Raw genomic sequence first — 20,176 nt, forward strand, 5'->3', positions numbered from 1 at the left:
AAGAAAGGAGCAAAAGTGGGGAATGGATACAGAGGGAAGGGGGAAAATAGCAAACTCCCCACTCTCCACTTTCTGCAGAGATTGCTCTCTCCATGATTCCCTTGTCCATTCAGTCCCTCGCCACTAATCTCCCTCCTGGCACATATGCCTGAAATCAGAAGAACTGCTACACTTGCCCATTCACCTTCTCTCTCACCTCCATTCAGAACTGCAAGCAGTCTTTCTAGCTGAAGCAACACTTCACCTGCGAGCCTGTCAGAGTCATCTATTGATCCAACGCTCCTGATGCAGCCTCATCTACATCAGTGAGACCAGATGTGGATTGGGGGACTGCTTATTGAGCACCTTTGCTCTGTCTTCAGAAAGCGGGATTTCCTGGTGGCCAACCATTTTAATTCCAATCCCCTTTCACATTCTGACTTGTCATCCATGGCCTCTTCTACTGCCACAATGAGGGCACCCTCAGGTTGGAGGACCAATACCTCATATTCTGTCTGGGTACTCTCCAACCTGATGGCATGAACATCAGTTTCTCCAATTTCTGGTAATTATTCCCTCACACTCCTTCCTCCTCTTTCATTCCCATGACTTACCTCTTCTCTTCTCCTCAATTGCCAATCTCCTCCCCATGGTGCCCTTCCTTCTTCCTTTTCTCCCATGGTCCACTCTCTTGTCCTATCAGATTCCCTCTTCTTCAGCCCTTTTCCACTTATTACTCCCAGCTTCTCACCTCATCCCCTCCCCCACCCTACCTTCCCCTTCACCTGTCTTCACCCATCACCTGTTTGTATTCCTTCCCTCCTCCTCCTCCTTCTTATTCTGGTTTCCTTCCCCTTCCATTCCAGTCCCAATGAAGGGCTTGAAACATCAACTTGCTTATTCCTTTCCATAGATGTTGCATGACCTTTTCTGTTCCTCCAAAATTTTGTATGTGTTACTTTAATTCTATTGCGACTTCAATTTTGCTAGCATCGTTTCTACGATGCACTTTATGAATATGATCTACACAATATCACATGGACTGCCTACATTTTAAGATTGTTAGTTATCATAGTTTGGTTTTCTGCATGTCAAAATATTTTTTCCATATTAAAAAGAGAAATGCCAGTTTTGTAGTTTTATACATTTAATCAGCAATTACTTTCAAGCAGGAGTTATTGCTTTGCTGAATATGATGGATATCCGAACACACTCTCTAACTCCATGAACAGGCAGGATTCATTATTTACAATCCAACTAAAAAGCTTCCCCAAATAGTAAAGGAATTCAAAGCCATTTAGATTTAATGCCATGTATACATTATTTCCCACTGTTGCCATTTTTGAAACTTAATGAAAAACTGAGAAAGTCCTACAAGTGAGCATTTCAAACAAATTATATTTTAAATTTATGTTACATCTCCATCTAAATGTGTCATGTGCAATCATAGTAATTTATAATAAATAGAACAATCAATGTAATATAGAGTACACTTAAATCAGCCTGAATTCATCGGTAGCACAGAGGTAAGAAGCTGTCCTGGAGCCTGATGGTCCTGGCTCTTATGCTGCGGTACTGCTTCCCGGGTGGTAGCAACTGGAATAGATTGTGGTTGGGATGACTTCGGTCCCCAGTGATCACACAGGCCCTTTTTACACACCTGTCTTTGTAAATATCCTGAGTCATGGGAAGTTCACAACTACAGATGCACTGGGCTGAACGCACTACTCTCTGCAGAGTTCTGTGATTAAGGGAAGTACAGTTCCCATACCAGGCAGTGATGCAGCCAGTCAGTATGCTCTCAATTGTGCCCCTGTAGAAAGTTCTTAGGACTTGGGGGCCCATACCAAACTTCCTCAACCGCCTGAGGTGAAAGAGGCGAAGTTGTGCCTTTTTCACCACACAGCTGGTGTGTACAGACCACGTGAGGTCCTCGATGATGTGGATGCCAAGGAACCTGAAGCTGTTCACACTCTCAACCCGAGATCCATTGATGTCAATAGGGGTTACCCCATCTCCATTCCACCTGTAGTCCAAACCAGCTCCTTTGTTTTTGTGACATTGAGGGAGAAGTTGTTTTCTAGACACCATGGTGTCAAAGGAATGACTTCTTCCCTATATTATTTAAGATAAGGCTAATCAATGTAGTGTTGTCAGCAAATTTAATTAGCAGATTGGAGCTATGGGTGGTGATACAGTCAAGGGTATACAGGGGGTAAAGGAGAGGACTCAGTACGCAGCCCTGAGGGCTCCTGTATTGAAAGTCAGAGGGTTGGAGGTGAGGGAGCCCATTCTTACAACCTGGTGGTGATCTGACAGGAAGTCCAGGATCCAGCTGCACAAGGCAGAGTCAATGTTTTTGAGCTTCTTGTCAAGCCTGGATGGAACTATGGTGTTGAATGATGAACTGTAGTCCAAAACCAGCATTCTCACATAAGCATCCTTCTCCAGGTGTGGAAGAACGGTATGTATAGCAGTGGCTATTGCGTCGTCTGTCAATCGGTTGTGTCGGTATGTGAACTGTTGGGGATCCAGTTTGGGTGGTAGCAAGCTGCAGATGTAATCCTTGACCAGCCTCTCAAAGCATTTGCTATTATTGAAGTGAATGCAACAGGACGCCAGTCATTCAAGCATTTTACCTTGGTCTTTTTTGGTACAGGGACAATGTGGATAATTTGATGCAGGAGGGCACTCTATACTGGGAGAGGGAGAGATTAAAAGTATCAGTAATCACACCTGCCAGTTGTGCTGCACACATCCTGAGTACTTGCCCTGGAATGCCGTCTGGTCCCGCAGCCTTGCGACTGTCCACTCATTTGAAACATCTGCGTATCTCAGCCTCAAAGATGACCAGGTTGCAAGTTGTAGCAGTGGCTTTCCTGGGATGCTCTGTTAGCGACATCAAATTGAGCACAAAAGTGATTGAGCTCATCTGGGAGAGAGGCCGCAATGTTGGCGGCACCACAATGTTTGGCTTTGAAGTCTGTAGCCCTCGCCACAAGTCACGTGTGCTATTCGTTGTGAATCTTGGCTCAGTCTTCTCCCTATATTGTTGTTTTGCAGCCTGGCATGTCATTATTCCATTAACTGAAGACTGTCTAAAAATTACGAATACAGGTAAATGCAGACTTGTTGATCTTTCTTGTAGTCTTAGTAGGCACTTCCCATGAATGAACTGTGGTAAACAGAATTATGTGTGTACATAATGTGTTCAATGAATTAGAGAGAGAATATACTTATTCATCTGTTTTATCTCAAGGACTTCTCAGTTCCCGGAGAATTTCAATCCAAACTGAAAGCCTTTCTTTATTTCAACCTCTTCATGATCAATGAACAAGTTCGAGAGAGGAAATGTGGCAGTTAATTTTAGCAGATTAAATAAAAAAACAATGCCGTCATACTTTGAAAGATGTTAGTTGAGAGATGTGTGATATTCAGAACAGTGAAGAAACTGTTCACATTTTCTTTGGATTTTGTGTGACCTTTTATATTAGTGCAAGAAAGAAGCTGTGACCTTACTTGTACTTGTAAGCTGCCACGGAAATTGGTAAACACACCGGTGGCACCTCCAAAAATGGAAAACTCCATAGTGTGGCCTAAATTATATCCTCCTGACCCAAGACATATGTCCAGACTAACATGAAGCTTAGGTGACTTAACTGTCCCTTGTAAATTTAGCGAAGTACCCGACATAGAACGTTGGACGATGTACGAACCAAAGGAAAAAGAATGTTTATTATAGGATAATGCTCATTTCTCTTTTTAATGTCAAGCAACCTGAGCTAAACGTATAACTGAAGTTGAATGATGAGCAAGACTTCTTCCACATTACTCAGTACTAAATCACAAACATTCTATTTTATGCCAAGTTATTTAACTTTCTGGAATGGAGCCCAATAATTTTGTATCAGATTCCTGTTCTGCTTCAGACCACTAAGCATTGTACTAAGTATTACATGGTTTGTGCCTTGTTAGAAGTTATTTTGAGGATATTTCTAAAACTACGGGTGAGCAGAAGGCCTAGGTCAAGATGATCAGGTAGAAACCCAGAGCCTAAATTGGGAAGAGACTGGGATTAAGAGCCTGGAGGATCTTAGGTGCATATATTCTCTTATATTCAGTCACAGAACACCACAGAACAGAAAAAGACCCTTTGGCCCATCTAGTCCATGCCAAACTAGTATTCTGCCTGGTCCCATCGAACTGCACCTGGATCACAGCCCTCCATACCTCTCCCATCTATCCAAATTCACTTAAATGTTGAAATTTAATCTGCACCCACCACTCTGACAGGCAGCTCATTCCACACTCACCACCCTGAGTGAAGATGTTCCCCATCATGTTCATTTCATCTTTTGTCCTTAACTCAAGACCTCTAGTTTCAATCTCACCATTAGTCTACATAAAAAATTTATCAGTCCCAACTTTAAAAAAAATCCAAATTGAATCCCAAAATTAACACAACACAAAATTATCTAATATTAAATTCTCTCTCCATTTATTTTGGAGCTATTTATATCTGTATTTTAAGATGTGCGGGCAGTTTCAAATTTCATTACTCCAGTAATATTGCTACTTGGGAATCTACTCATGACAATAGTATTTGGCTAGTCTTCTCCAAGCCATTGCACTTTTCTCAAAAGTTGCAGTGCTGTATCAGGAAATAGCTAATCTTCCGTTTGTATTCTTTTATTCTACAAGGAAGATAAAATCTACCTTCAATTAAATTGAATTTAAAAAAAGTTTACCAAACATTCCCGTTTATGAACTCTTTACCCCTGTTGATGAAGGCAAAGCCTTTTTGATTTGTTCTTCTCCTTACAAAAATGTTTGTCTGTTGATGCACATACATGTTGCCTCTGGGAGACATTTCCATACTGTGGAAACCATTGTTCTGATTATTATCTTCTAAAATTCTACACTCTCAAATGGCTGTTGCAGATTGGAGAGTGACAAATTAATTATTAATTAATGGCTCCATCTGTCTAAATAGACAATAGATGTGCCCTTTTTTGGGGCGCAGACCTGGGCGATGATCGTGGAGATCCTGGGCTGCCCAGACATCAAGACCCCCCTCTTGGATGTGGTCCAAAGGAATGCGAAGCAGTACATTTGGCATCAGCTTGGCTGCAGGAGCTGCCGTACCACCTTAGGGGATCCACTCCGAATTTGTGTAGGGTTTACTCTTTAGCCTTCTCTTTTCTCGAAGATACCCACAATGCAGTGGGGTCGGTAACCCTGAAATGGGGCCCATACCGGGTACTGTCAGCCGGAGCCAGCTGAGCTCCGGCTGACAGGATTCGTGTAAGGCTGGGTCGTCACACCCTGTAGTAATGACATATGGAGCTACTAACCACTACCTATGACAAATGGGACCCCATTAATTAAGAAACGGGAGAGAGAAAATAGGGAACTACAAACCTCTTAGCCTGCATCTGCAGGTTGGAAAATGTTGAAATTTATAATAATGAACGTGATATCATTACACTTAGAATAAGCAATAATATTATTGAGCCAAGTTAACATGGAATTGTGGAAAGGAAGTTATGTTTGACTAATCTATTGCCATTTCTGCAGGATGCATCAACTAAAATAAATGACAGTGAAATCAGAAGATGTGATGTACAGTGGGTTCTGGTTAACTGGGATACATGGGAACTAGTACATTTTGGCCCAATTAGCTGAAGTTCATAGAAATATTTAAAAAGGTATAAAAAAAGACAAACTACTGTTTAACTGAGTAACACATTATATATTTAAATGAAATACAGAATAAGAACACTACCAATATTACTACAGTACTATAAGACTGTGCATTAGTTCCTTATAGTTAGCTTGGTAGTTGTCCATCATATCCGTCGATGACAGGAAACTTGTGTTGGAGACTTTTTTAAAGCAGAAATGCTGTTGCACTGGGACAGTTCCACTCTCTTGACCTTGGAAGTCCAAGTCCAGTGGTACAAAGGTTGTCACAACTGTGGTCTTCCTTGGTTGCAGTGGTTGACCATAACTTCTTCTGTGCCTTGTCACACCCTCCACTCTCCAGAGCATTACAGAACCGCCTTCCTGGCCACTGGATCTCATTTACCCACCTAGACGAAGCTGACTTCTCATGCTAGGACAGGTATGTCCCTATCTCACCAGTGCATAACCTTCCAGCTACCATCACCTAGTTTAGCCCGCCTGTTGAAGTTGTGTACTAGGGTGTGGCTGCTTTTGTATGCAAACAGCTACTTGGAGCCACAGGAGAGAGCTGAGTGCATGCTGCCATGTTCTTTTGATTGACTGCAAAATGAACAAAATCAGCACAGATACATAATATAGATAATGGACTGCCTTCATACAATTTTCAATTATTGCATCCTTAAATCTTAATTTTCATTGTAACATTCTTGCCAATACCTTCGAATTCTTCATAGTTCCTAACTTGTTGCAGTAGTGAATTCAATTAATTTTCACTCCTGGCTGTGTCTGGCATCTCCAAGTTTGAGTGTGTAAAACCAGTGAGCCAAACAAGCCTAAATTGTCTTATGGCTTATTTCTGACTGATTATCGGAAACAAATCACTACTTTTTGAATTGAATTGACTTTATTTCTTATATCCTTCACATACATGAGTAAAGATCTTTATGTGACATCTCTGTCTAAATGAGCAATCATAGTAATTTATAATAAATAGAACAGTCAATGTAACATAGAATACACTCAAATCAGCGTGAGTTAATCAGTCTGATTGCCTGGTGGAAGAAGCTGTCCTGGAGCATGATGGTCCTGGCTTTTATGCTGCGGTACCTTTTCCGGGATTGTAGTAGCTGGAATAGATTGTGGTTGGGTGACTCGGGTCCCCAATGATCCTACAGGTCCTTTTTACACACCTATCTTTGTAAATGTCCTGAATCACGGGAAGTTCACAACTACAGATATGCTGGGCTGTCCGCACCACTCTCTGCAGAATCCTGCGATTAAGGGAGGTACAGTTCCTATACCAGGCAATGATGCAGCCAGTCAGTATGCTCTCAATTGTGCCCCTGTATAAAGTTCTTAGGACTTGGGGGCTCGTACCAAACTTCTTCAACAATCTGAGGTGAAAGAGGCACTGTTGAGGGAGAAGTTGTTTCCTAGACACCACTGTGTCAAAGGAATGACTTCTTCCCTATATTATTTAAGATAAGGCTAATCAATGTAGAGTTGTCAGCAAATTTAATTAGCAGATTGGAGCTATGGGTGGTGATACAGTCAAGGGTATACAGGGAGTAAAGGAGAGGACTCAGTACGCAGCCCTGAGGGGCTCCTGCATTGAAAGTCAGAGGGTTGGAGGTGAGGGAGCCCACTTTTACAACCTGGTGGTGATCTGACAGGAAGTCCAGGATCCAGCTGCACAAGGCAGGGTCAAGGCCAAGGTCTCTGAGCTTCTTGTCAAGCCTGGATGGAACTATGGTGTTGAATGATGAACTGTAATCCAAGAACAGCATTCTCACAGAAGCATTCTTTTCCAGATGTGGAAGGACGGTATGTAGAGCAGTGGCTATTGTGTTGTCTGTTCATCAGTTGTGTTGGTAGGCAAATTGTAGGGCATCCAGTTTGGGTGGTAGTAAGCTGCAGATGTAATCCTTGACTAGCCTCTCAAAGCATTTGCTTATTATTGAGGTGAGTGCGACAGGGACAATGGTGGATAATTTGAAGCAGGAGGGCTCTCAGCACTGGCAATAATGCTGCACACATCCCGAGTACTTGCCCTGGGATGCCCTCCGGTCCCGCTGCTTTGTGACTGTCCACTTGGAAACATCTGTGTACCTCAGCCTCGAGATGACCAGGTTGCAGGTTGTAGCGGTGGCTTTCCTGGGAGGCTCAGAGTTAGCAACATCGAATCCAGCACAAAAGCGATTGAGCTCACCTGGGAGAGAAGCCGCGATGTTGGTGGCACCACAATGTTAGGCTTTGAAGTCTCCGATGGTATGCAGCCCTCACCACGTCGTGAGCTATTCGTTGTGAATCTTGACTCAATCTTGTCCCTGTATTGTTGTTTCGCAGCCTTGATAGCTTTGTGCAGATCGTAGCTGCGTTTCTTGAGTTCTAGCTGATCTCCAGCAATACAAGCTCTATGTCACCCGCCAAATGCTGCTTGCACGGAACTACTGATCCACGGTTTCTGGTTCAGGAAGACCCCGACCGACTTCTGGGGGATGACATCATCGATGCACTTCCGGATGAAGCACGGGACTCCTTCAGTGAACTTGGAGACATCCTCATCATGGAAGACATTCCAGTCGACGACAACAAAGCAGTCCTGTAGCATGGAGGCCGATTGGGCAGACCAACAGTGGACGGTTTTAACTATGGCAGCCTTTTGTTCCAGCCTCTGCCTGTACATCGGCAAAAACACAGGCAATTGACACCATTTTAAAACTTTGCTTTAAGCATGGTGTAGTGTCCCATGGCAATACACACTAGTGCATGCATCTGACTCTATTTAGAAACTGTTTAGCAAGTGGCATAGTGTTGCACATAAAACAAAGGAAAACCTGGCTATTTTCTTAATTAGTTTTTGTTTGAGTTGTCCCAAATAAGCAGCTGCCCTGATTAACCGCTGGCCAAATTAACCATAATCTACTGTTTTTGGATTTTCTGAAAGTTTTTGATATGAGAGGCTGGTGAACATGAGCACACGGAACTGGGTGTGGCAAGCAATTAGGAAGGCAAACTGTACAGTGGCATTTTTTGATAGAGGAATTTTGTACAAGAACAAAAGAAATCTTGCTGACATAACTAGACTATTGCATACAATTTTGTCTCATTAGCCAAAATAGGATTTACCAGCTATGGAGTGCAGTGAGAAGTCAAAGTGGCTCTTTGGAAAAACATGACTATCAACTTCCTGTATGATGGCAGCACATTCAGCTGTAGCGGCTTCTATGGGGTCAACCAAAGGTGTTATTGTCCTTTTAATACTTAATTTTATGATCACAAGACCCTGCCTGACATCAAGAACTTAAAGTGCTGCAGATCTACCCCATCAGCAAGTTGCTCATTGGCAGAGAAAGTGAAGGAGCTGGACTTGGTGCAGATCATGCTACTGGCTGCGTCAGAGAGATGTCGAAGGAGTTGGTGCATGAAGACAACCTAATGGTGAGTGATCATCTTAGTCGCTTTTCTTGTGATCGCAAGACCCTGTTGGACATTGTTAATGTGGAATGCTGCAAGTCTTATTCCTGATTTATTGGCAGATGACAGGAGAGCTGCGTGGTCTTGGTGGCAGCAAGGACTAGACCTCAAACGGCAGTGTTGCTTGTTTACAGCTACCCAGGAGAGGCGTCGGAGTCAGTGTGTTCCATCGGAGGACTGTTGCACGGCGTCCAAGATAGAATCAGTGCTTACTGCCTCCCCCCCACCCCACCCCCCCAGCATTTGCTTGGCGGAAGACAAACCTTATTGTGTTCGACTGCAAACCACTCCAACATTCACGGACTCAGGGTCTTAAGACAATTACTTTTGTTTGATTGTATTTTACAAATATCATATATGTGCTTTGTGTTGTGTGTGACTGTTGGTACTACATTTAGCACTTTGGCTCTGGAGGTTTCATTTGGATGTATTCATGTACTGTTGAATGATAATTATATTTGAACTTGACCAAATGAAAAAAGATATAACTACCCCCTGATCTCCAGAATTTAGAAGAATGTAAAGTGACTTCAACAAAACACAAAATTCTTAAAGGGATTAAAAAAGGAAGTTTGCTTCTGGTTGAGGAGTCTTGGATGAAAAGTCACAGTCTAATAAGAGCAAATCATTCAGGGCTGATGACAGGCCAAATGTCTTAGCACTGAGGATGGCAAATCTTTGGATCTTCGTTTTATTTTTATTTTAGAGTTACAGTGAGGAATAGGCCTGTTCTAGCCCTTCAAGCCAAGCTGGCCAACATACCACAACAGCCCTCAATCTAACCCAACTAATCACAAGACAATTTACAATGACCAATTTAACCTACTAACCTGAACACTCAGAGAAAGCATTCAAAAGAGATTCGTACCTCTCTAGGAATCAGAAATTTGGTAGTATACCTGGAAAACTCATTGAGAAAATTGGTCAGAAGCTTGCTGCAGAGACACCAATCACTAAAAAGATTTCTTCCACATTTTCTTAAAATCTATCTCCTCTACCTTCTTCATTTTCATTGGAAAATTGCTGATATCAGATTAGATTTGTTTAGCTTCATTTATCATTGAAGCATACAGTGAAATGTGCCGTTTACTCTAAATCAAATAAGCGAGGATTGGTCTGGGCAACAGCAAGTGTCGCCACACTTTCGGCGTCAATACAGCATGTCCACCGGTATGTTGGAGGAAACATCTCATCCCGGAGAGAAGGCAAAACCCCCTTCCAGTCAGCAGCGGGAACTGAACCCAGCCATCTGACAGCCGGCAGCTGTGAAGCACTGCGCCGAACGCTACACTTTACTTTCATCGTAATTACCTGGAGGATTCCATCATTATGTGAACCTCATTACAGCAGTTTTCATGTACCTGTTCCCCCATGCTAGACGCGGCCATCACCCAGACTCTTGTAACTCGGAACCCCACTTAGAACAATTCTGCTGCCATCTTATTTAAAACAAAACGAAAAGCGCGTACTGTGAGCAACACCTTAAGGTGCAAATAAATACTACTGGTTGCGAGTATTAATCTTGGGGCCAATCTTAAGTGCCTCTGAACGAAGAGTAGTTTCTACCCGATGGGCTCTAGCTTATAGTACTGTCGTGGTTCGGTGTCTTTTTTTTTACCTTGGGGTCCTTCTCAAAATAGTACTGCTGGGTGCGTATCCAGCGCCCCACTAGATGGTCGCGGACGATGTAGGCCAGCGCGAAGTAGTAGTCTCTCAAGTGGGCCACGTTACGGTCTTTCACCAGCGTGAAGTGCAGGTGCCTATTAAATCCCATTTTTAATCCCGCCACATCCTCCAAGGTGTGGATCTTGCTGACGGAGATCTGCCTTTTTCTATCGCTCCTCTCGGCCATCGTGCGGCTACTGCTCGTCGATGATCTGCAACTCGAGCTTCGTCCGTTTATGCCGTTTACTTCAAACTGCCGCCTTCACCCGGCCCCGCCCAATTGGCTCAACCCCATTGGACCCGCCCCACAGGGTCAGCCCAATCAGATCGGAGCCCCCGTAAGTCCTTCCCACACGTCAGTCCCGCACTTGGCTTGTGATGTGAAGAGTCAACCGAGAGAAATGAGTACAACAAAGGCTAATGTAACCGGCTGAAATTTTACCTCTAGTACTGAAGATTTTCATTTCACAATTAGCTGCACAATATAGCTAAACTGTCTATAATAACATAGGCATCTCACCGCCAATATGTAAAAGTGACCATTTCACAAGAGCTGAATGACTACCATCCAATCATTCACTCTACTCAGTTATAAGCAAAGTGATGGAAATTGCTGTCATCAGTGCTGTCTAGTAAGTTACTCATCAAAAATCTTCTCACCGAAGGCCAGTTCACACTGGACAGGTACAACTTGGCTCCAAACCTTCTAATAGTTTTGTTCAAACTTGGCATAGAGAACCAAATTCCAGAGTTGGGAAGAGAGTGAATGCATCATTGAGATAGCATTTGATTGAGTATGGTGTCAAGCAGTCCTCAGTTGAAACTGAAGCTAAAGGGCTTCAAGGATAAAATATTCCCATGTTTAGAGCCATACCTTACACAAAGAAAGATGGCTATATTCAAGGTCCATTATCTCAGTTGCAATTTAGCTACATTCATGAGAAGTAGGGCTGGATATTTGTACTTGTGTGTGATATTCAATTATATTTACAACTGCTCAGCTATTGAAGTTGTCTATGGCTGAAAACACAGCAAAGCCCAGGTAACATGAGCTGAAAACTGTCAATGGTCATTTTCCCCACAGAACTATCCGGCAATGACTGTCTCTGACAAGAGAGAGTTTAACCAGTTATACTTGATATTTCAATGATTTTATCATTAATAAACTCCCCATCATCGATATGGCCTTTAGTATAGCAATGGACAAGGATAGCAGCTGACAATATAGGAAAGTATTTAAATAGGAAAGAGCTAATTGCAATGGCATTATGCAGGAACTGGGAGTGTAAATTGGGAACAGGCATTCTCAGGAAATGCACAACAGGAATGTGGGGGTTGTTTAGAAAGCACTTGCTTGGGATTCTGTATAAATTGTCTCACTGAGACATAAAGGATGGGAAAGGAACTATGGTTGAAATGAGAGGAGGAATATTTAATCAAGAGGTGAAAGGAAGCATGCTTAAGATTTAGGAAGCAGAAATCTGGAAGTGCTCTTGAGAATAATAAAGTAGCCAGGAAGGAGTCCAGGGGAGATAGAAGGAGACAAGTGGATTTGATGAGTGGATTTAGGGAAAACTCCAAGGCATTTTACAAATACATGAAGAATAAGAGGATGACTAGACGGGGTAGGACTGCTCAGGGATAAAGTGAGGAATATTTATGGTTGGAGGTAGGGGAAGTACTTAGTAAATATTTTGCTTCAATGTTCACCAGGGAGGGGGATTTTAAAGAATGCCTAGAACAGGTTAAGAAAGGGGTAGTGTTAGAACTTCTGAAAAACATTAGATAAGGTGCTGGGGCTGGGCAGGATATATTCAGGTTACTGTGGGAAACTAAGGAAGAGATTGCTAGAGTGTTAACAATGATCTGAACTCCCTGCTGCATTGCCTTCTAAGTATCACTGGTTAATCTGTTCTGAACCTTTAATTTATGCACTTTAGTTTGTTTATTTATGTGTAATCCATCTGTAGAGTTTATCCTTACTTTCATGTTATTATGTGTAATGTGTGCTATGTATACTTCAGTGCTTTATACACTGGTTTGGAGAATCCTTGTCTTTGATGGTATATATATATATAGTAATAAACGTGACTTGGGAGTACAAGGATAATGGCAGGATTCTTAGCAGTGTGGAATAACAGGGAACTTGGGATACAAGTCCATCGATTTCCCCCAAAGTTGCAGCACAAGTTGTGGTTAAGAAGGTGTATGGTGTGCTGGCCTTCATTAGTCAGGGACTGAATTCAAACACTGTGAGATAGTGTTTCAGCTCTATAAAGCTCTGGTTAGACAGTGAGCATGCAGAGGAGAGTTAATAGGATGGTGCCTGGAGTGGAGAACATGTCTTATGAGCAATGGTGAGCAAGCCACTGCTTTTGTCCTTGGAGTGATGGAGGATAAGAGGTAACTTGATAGATTATAAGAGGCTTAGATAGAGTGGATAGCCAGCACCCCTTCTCCAAGGGTGGAAATTGCCAATAACAGAGGACATACATTTAAGAGTGGAGGAAACTTTAGGGGAGATTTCAGAGGTAGGTTTTTAAGTGCTTAGAATGCACTGCTGGGGGTGGACATAGAGACTGATAAAATAAGGATATTTAAAAGATAGATACATGGAATGTGGGAAAATGGAAACTTATGACTGTAGGAAGGAAGAGCTAGATTTATCATGGAGTAGGTTTATATTGGTTGGCGCAACATCATGGGCTGAAGGGTTCATACTGCTCTATATATGTTAATGCAATTAACCAGAAATGCAATTGGGCTAGGCACATAAATACCATTGCTACATGAGTTGCAACCATATGATAACATATGACTTACCTATGGAAGCAAGTCAGGAATTTCAAGGATTACACTCCACCAGCAGAGATGAGTGCAGCTCCAACAACTTTCAAGAAGCTTCACTCTAATCAAGACAAGGTAGCCTGTATAATTGGTGCCCCCTCATTATGGAGATCGATGAACTAACTAACCACAAAAGTAAGTTATTCCTGGATGGGAAATGTCACCTTTCCTAAACAGGATATAAGAAAAGCATTGGAAGCTCTTGAAAGAAGATGTCCAGATGTAAACCCAGGTGCTAAAGAACAGATGGTGAATGGAAAGAGCAGTAAACAACCTATGAAACACCAGCACTGTATATCTACAGTCCCAATCCACTGACAGCTTGGGACAGGGGAACTCATCATGGCCAGGGAGACAGAATGAAACACTTCCAAGATCTCCTCCAGCATGGATCTCTTCTTGATCTAAACACATTCCATCCCATAGCAACTAATTCATGTTATTTTCAAACTCAAAAATAACAAACCCTCAGTATAGACTCATTGCCATGTCAGGGGAGTAAACTGTTCACCCAGAATGATTGCAATTTCTAAGAAGCTGTCATCATGACCATCTTTGAAAAAAGAGATAAATCTGACTATGGTAGTCATAGAGGGGCCGCTTGGCTGTCCATCAAAGGGAAAGTTATCACCAGATTACTTCCGCCCAGTAAATCACAGTATGAATTCCCTCCAAGCAGAAGCACCATGGTTATGATCTTCACCACCTGTTCCAAGAAAAATGTAGGGAACAACACCAAGTGGCTTTTTCTTATCCAAGGAAAGCCTCTGATTCCATTAATCAGGAGAGACTATAGGTTATCCTTCTCAATATTAACTGTCTACAGAAACTTCCTGTGTTATTCCTGGTTCACAGTGACACATAAGCCTCAGTGAAGGCTGCTGTCAAAATATCTGTGTCGTTGCCCCAAAATGGTTCCAAGATTACAAACCTCAGTAGTCGTGCTGCAATATAAGGATATTTGCACAAGCTTAGAAATGAAGCTCCAAGTATTCATCAACACTTTGACTAAATATATGAGATGAAAGGTCATACATTCCTAAAAGTTACAGGACACATACAAAAATTGAGGTTAGGAAACTGTTGTAATACACTCTGGTGCTGACTTTGGGGAGTGGAGGGATAAAGCAGTGGCTGATTGGCAGAAGGCAAAGAGTGGGAATAAAGGGAGCCTTTTCTGACTAGCTGCCGGTGACTAGTGGTGTTCTACGGGGTCTGTGTTGGGACTGTTTTTTTTATGTTATATATCAATGATTTGGATGATAGAATTGATGGCTCTGTTACAAAATTTGCAGACAATACAAAGATAGGTGAAGGGGCAGGTAGTTTAGAGGAAGTAGAGAGGCTGCAGAAGGACTTGGACAGATTGGGAGAATGAGCAAAGAAGTGGCAGATGGAATACAGAGTCAGGAAGTGTGTGGTCATGCACTTTGGTAGAAGAAATAAAAGGATAGATTATTTTCTAAAAGGAGAGAAAATTCAAAAATCAGTGGCACAAAGGGACTTGAGAATCCTTAAACAGGATTCCTTAAAGGTTCATTTGCAGGCAAATGCAATGTTATCATTCATTTCAAGAGGACTAGAATATAAAAGTAAGGATGTAATGTTGAGGCTTTATAAAGCACTGGTGAGGCCTCACTTGGAGTATTCTGAGCAGTGTTGGGCCCCTTTTCTTAGAAAGGATCTGCTGACGTCGGAAAGGGTTCAAAGGAGGTTCACAAAATGATTCCAGGATTGAACAGCTTGTCATATGATAAATGTTTGATGGCTTTGGGTCTGTATTCACTAGAATTCAGAAGAATGAGGGGTGAGCTAATTGAAACCTATTGAATGTTGAAAGGCCTTGATAGAGTGAATGTGGAGAGGATGTTTCCTATGATAGGGGAGTCTAGGGCCTGAATGGAGATTAGGAGGAATTTCTTTAGCCAGAGAAATTCATTGCCACAGGCAGCTGTGGAAGCCAAGTCTTGATGTATATTTAAGGCAGAGGTCAAAAGATTATTTATTGGTCAGGGCATTAAGAGATATGGGGAGAAGGCAGAAGATTGGGGCTTAGAGGGAAAACAGATCAGACATGATGAAATGGAGCAGACTCGATGGGTCAAATGGCCTAATTCTACTCCTATATCTTATGGTCCTATAACACAATCAGGAGAAAACCAGTTCATGTTTAACAAACCTAATTGAATTTTTTTGATGAAAAAGGAAATGTCATCTATGTGGATTTTAAGAAAATATTTGACAAATTGTCATATAAAGTCTGGATAACAACACTGTAACATGAATAATAGGTTGAGGGTCTAAGTGGCTAAAATACAATGGCATAAAGAGAAAAAACAGCATGTTATGGCAGATAGTTCTTTTTCAGATAAGAGACTGTTTAACATTGAGAACTGTCATTCTCCAGGATGACTCAATACCTTTTTAAATACAGAGAGGCCAAGATACAAGCCCCCCCACTTATGGACACCCATATACTCTGTTTAAATATAAAAGGCTGCCAGGTACCGTTCTAGAAACAGCAGAACTAGTTTCCTTTCTCTCTAGTAATTGTTCTTTCTCATCAGTCTTGTGTTTTGCTATCATTCAGGGGGTATGGCTATAATAGCGAGTGATTTTTGTGCATTTTCCAACTTATGGACAAAATGTACTTAAGGATACCTGTAAAGACACACCTCATTTATTACATGCGGACAGCCTATAGTTTGATTAGTGGAGGATAGAGCAAAATTTCAAAGTTGGGTTGTGATACTAAATTCAGAGGAGTGACAAACAATGAGTTTAATACCAATTGGCAGTATATCCAAGCAGAATAGGCACACAAGTAGCAGATGGAATTCAACGTTCTGGTTTCTGGTAAGTTAGTGGCATGCTCAATTGCACAGGCTTCTGCAAAGTCATCCAAAGGTATTATGTCTTATTTAAATGTAGTTTTACAATTGCAAGACCCTGCTGATCATTAAGTACTACAGGTCTAGCCCATCAGCACGCTGCTTGTTGGTGGAGAAACTGAAGGAGTTGACTTGGTGCAATTGTGCTGCTGCTAGTGTCACAGGCATCGGAGGAGTTGGTTCGCGAAGGCAGGGTGAAGTCTAACAGCGAGTGATCATCTTATTCACTTTCCATATGATCGCAAGACTCTATTGGACATTATTAATGTGAAATGCTACAAGTCTGATTCACTGACTTATTGGCAGACAGCGGGGGAGATGCGTGGCCTCAGCTGTAGTGAGGACTGTGACCCCAAGCCGTGGTGTTGCCTGTTTGTAACCACCCAGGAGAGCAGCGTTGGAGTTGGTGTGCTCCACTGGAGGTGGTGTTGCACAGTGACCAAGCTGAAGTTGGTGCTTCCCCTTAATGTTTGATCGGCAGAAAACAAACCATATTGTGTTCGACTCCATAATTCATGGACTCAGGATCTTGGCTATATATTTTTGTGTGACTGTTTTAAACTGATCATATTTTACTATGTGCTTGCTATCTTATGTGTGCTATATGTGCTTTGTGCTGTTTATGACTGTTTGTACTATGCTTTGTACATTAACCCTGGAGTAACACTGTTTCATTTGGCTGTATTCTTACATGGTGAAATGACAATTCAACTTGCACTTGATTATAGAAAATGTGAGTTAATGTACTTTGAATGAAGGGACACAGAAAGGCAACAAAGAATCAGGGTCAGGTTTATTATCACACACTTATATGACGTGAAATTTGTTGTTTTGAGATAGCAGTACAGTTCAGGACATAAAATTACCATAAAAGAAAAATAAATATTGCAAAAAAAGGAATAATGAAGCAATGTTCATAGGTTATTGGACTGTTGAGAAATGAGATGGTGGAAGAGAAGAAACCATTTCTAATCAGTATTCAGTCTTTTTTACCTCCTTTAATGACAAAAAGAGGGCATGTCCAAAATGGTGAGGGTCCTTAATGCTGGATGTCACATTTTCGGGCACAGCCTCTTGATGATTCCTCAATGGTGAGAATAATTGTGTCTGTGATGCAGCTGGCTGAGATTACAACCCTCTGCAGCCTCTTGAGCTCCTGTGCATTATTGGCATATTTATTAATAGTGAAATATTGCATATAGAAGCAGGCAGGACACATTGACAGATTAATCAGCAAATTACATTTTGGACTCCATTAGTAGAAAGTAAAAACCAATACCATTTAAGGTCCGCTGGAACTAACCAAACCTTTTTCCTTTCTGGTCTGCTTGACCTCCACACTTATTCCTTTAAGGTCTGCTTGACCTTCACTCTGCTAGGTCCTAACCCAATGTGCTAGTTCAGCTCAGAATCATCCTACTGTCTCCACACTTCTTCCTGTTCCCTGCTATCTCTATGCCCTGCCTTCTTAGCTGGTCTGACCTCACCCTTACTGGTACACTGGCTCATCATCCTGCACTTCTCTCTTCACAGTTAGCCTCACTCCACTGCCACTTCACACTATATCACTGTGCCTTTATGTCCCCCTGAACTGCGCCCTTCTATATTCCCTTCAGATACACTTAAGCCCCACATTCCCCATTTTCAGGTCAATCTGAACTCCACATTGCCACATCTGCACTCAGTTCACCAGTTCCACTCAAAACTATCCTCTTGCCTCCATGCTGCTCCGCCACCTCTGTCACCCTTGTGGTTTGCGCAGCTTTAAAGATCGTCAGGCTTCACCCTCCCTGGTGCGCTGGCACTTCACTACACACCTCTTCCCATTTTGCAGTCAACTTTAAATCACCCTGTTTCAAACCAGGCAATTAACATTGTGCATTTCTGGTCATCTCTGTTCCTGGCTAACCCTTCACAGTCTGCATGATTCCTCTCGATTTATCGTATTTAGGTCCATTTAAACTTCACTTACGTGGCATCTCCCTGCCACACACCTCCTCTGTATTCTGAGCATCCAAGGCTTCACTCTAACTGCTACGCTGACTCATCGCACTGCACCTCATCACATTTTGTACTGACGTCCAATCACCTTGCGGCTGAGAGTAGTCGCACATTCCTTGGGCCTCTTCACACTGTGCATCACAGTCTGCTAGCCCATCATCCTTTCACATCTGTTTGAGCCCCAATCTGCTGGTCCCGCACCCAGTTTGCCATATCCACTCAGGACCTCAGATTCAGCCCATCTCTGTATTCCTCCCTGTCATCCACCTCTCTGCCCTCTGCGTGCACTCTGCCTTCTCAATCTGCTCATCCTTCTTGATGCATCCTGCACCTCCTTACATTTCACTGTTGACTTTCGATCACCCTTTTTGAAACTGAGGGCGATTACAAATGCGCACTCCTTCGCTCTGCCCACTTCTGTTTCTGGTTCACTGTTAAAACCAACAACTTTGCCATCAGCCTCTGCAGTTAAGCCCCCAATTCTCCTGGGCATCTGGAGACTTGCTCAGTGTGCAGCACCAGCAATTTGCTCAGTAATACTGCCCTCGTGATTGTAATTGTTCTCAAGTTCCAGATTCCTTTTCAATTCTTGATCTATAGCCAATTTAGCATTTTACTTGTACCCCTGTAGTGAAGGCTGATGTGAAAGATGTTTACTTGATCTGCCATTTCCTTGTTTTCAACAGACTCATTTTTTGTCAGTGAGCTCTTCTTTAATAGCTCCGTTCAATGCAGGTTGGCATAGAACATAGTAATCCAACAGCACAACACAGGCCCTTTGGCCCACTATGCTGTGCCAAACATGTACTTACTTTAGAAATTATCTAGGGTTACCCATAGCCCTCTACTTTCCAAAGCTCCATGTACCTATCCAGGTGTCTCTTAAAAGACCCTATCGTATCCACCTCCACCACCATCTCCAGCAGCCCATTCCACACACTTACTCTGCGTAAAAAAACTTACCCCTGACATCTCCTCTGTACAAACTTCCAAGCATCTTAAAACTGTGCCTTCTTGTGTTAGCCATTTCAGCCCTGGGAAAAAGCCTCTGACTATCCATATGATCAATGCCTCTCATCATTTTATACACCTCTATCAGGTCACCTCTCATTCTCCGTCGCTCCAAGGAGAATGGCCCTTCCAGTCTATCCTGGATAATGGATTACCTGACTGGCAGACCACAATTTGTGCGGCTTCAGAGCTGTGTGTTAGACGTGGCTATAAGCAGCAACAGGGGTCCCACAGGGGACCATATTGGCTCCCGTCCTGTTTACTCTGTATGTATCGGACTTCAGATACAGCACTGAGCCATGCCATCTACAGAAAGTCTCTGATGACTCAGCAATAGTTGGGTGTATATAGGGAGGACTGGAGGATATATACACGGCCCCGGTGGAGGACTTTGTCGAATAGTGCAGGCTGAATCTTCTGTAGTTCAACATCAGTAAGACAATGGAAATGGTGATGGACTTTAGGAAGGCTAGGCCTGCACTGCTGTTACTGATGGTGATGGTGTGGATGTGGTGAGTACCTGGGGATGCACCTGGATGACAGACCAGCACAGAGGCTGTGTACAAGAAGGGCCAGAGACTCCTCTACTTTATGAAGAGATGAGGTCCTTTGGAGTATGC

General features: G+C 42.6%; 1 protein-coding gene across 1 annotated transcript in view; it reads right to left on the bottom strand.

The window, feature by feature from the left end:
* pygl (phosphorylase, glycogen, liver) overlaps nucleotides 1–10,996 on the bottom strand; it is a 136,241-nt gene extending 125,245 nt beyond the window's left edge. Inside the window, exon 1 of the mRNA XM_073038980.1 lies at nucleotides 10,760–10,996. Coding sequence (XP_072895081.1) covers nucleotides 10,760–10,993 — 234 coding nt within the window. The 5' untranslated portion in view covers nucleotides 10,994–10,996. The remainder of the gene's footprint in view (nucleotides 1–10,759) is intronic.
* Between the last annotated feature and the right edge of the window lie 9,180 nt (nucleotides 10,997–20,176).

This window comes from Hemitrygon akajei, chromosome 3, assembly GCF_048418815.1.
Source record: "Hemitrygon akajei chromosome 3, sHemAka1.3, whole genome shotgun sequence".
Lineage (NCBI taxonomy): Eukaryota > Metazoa > Chordata > Chondrichthyes > Myliobatiformes > Dasyatidae > Hemitrygon > Hemitrygon akajei.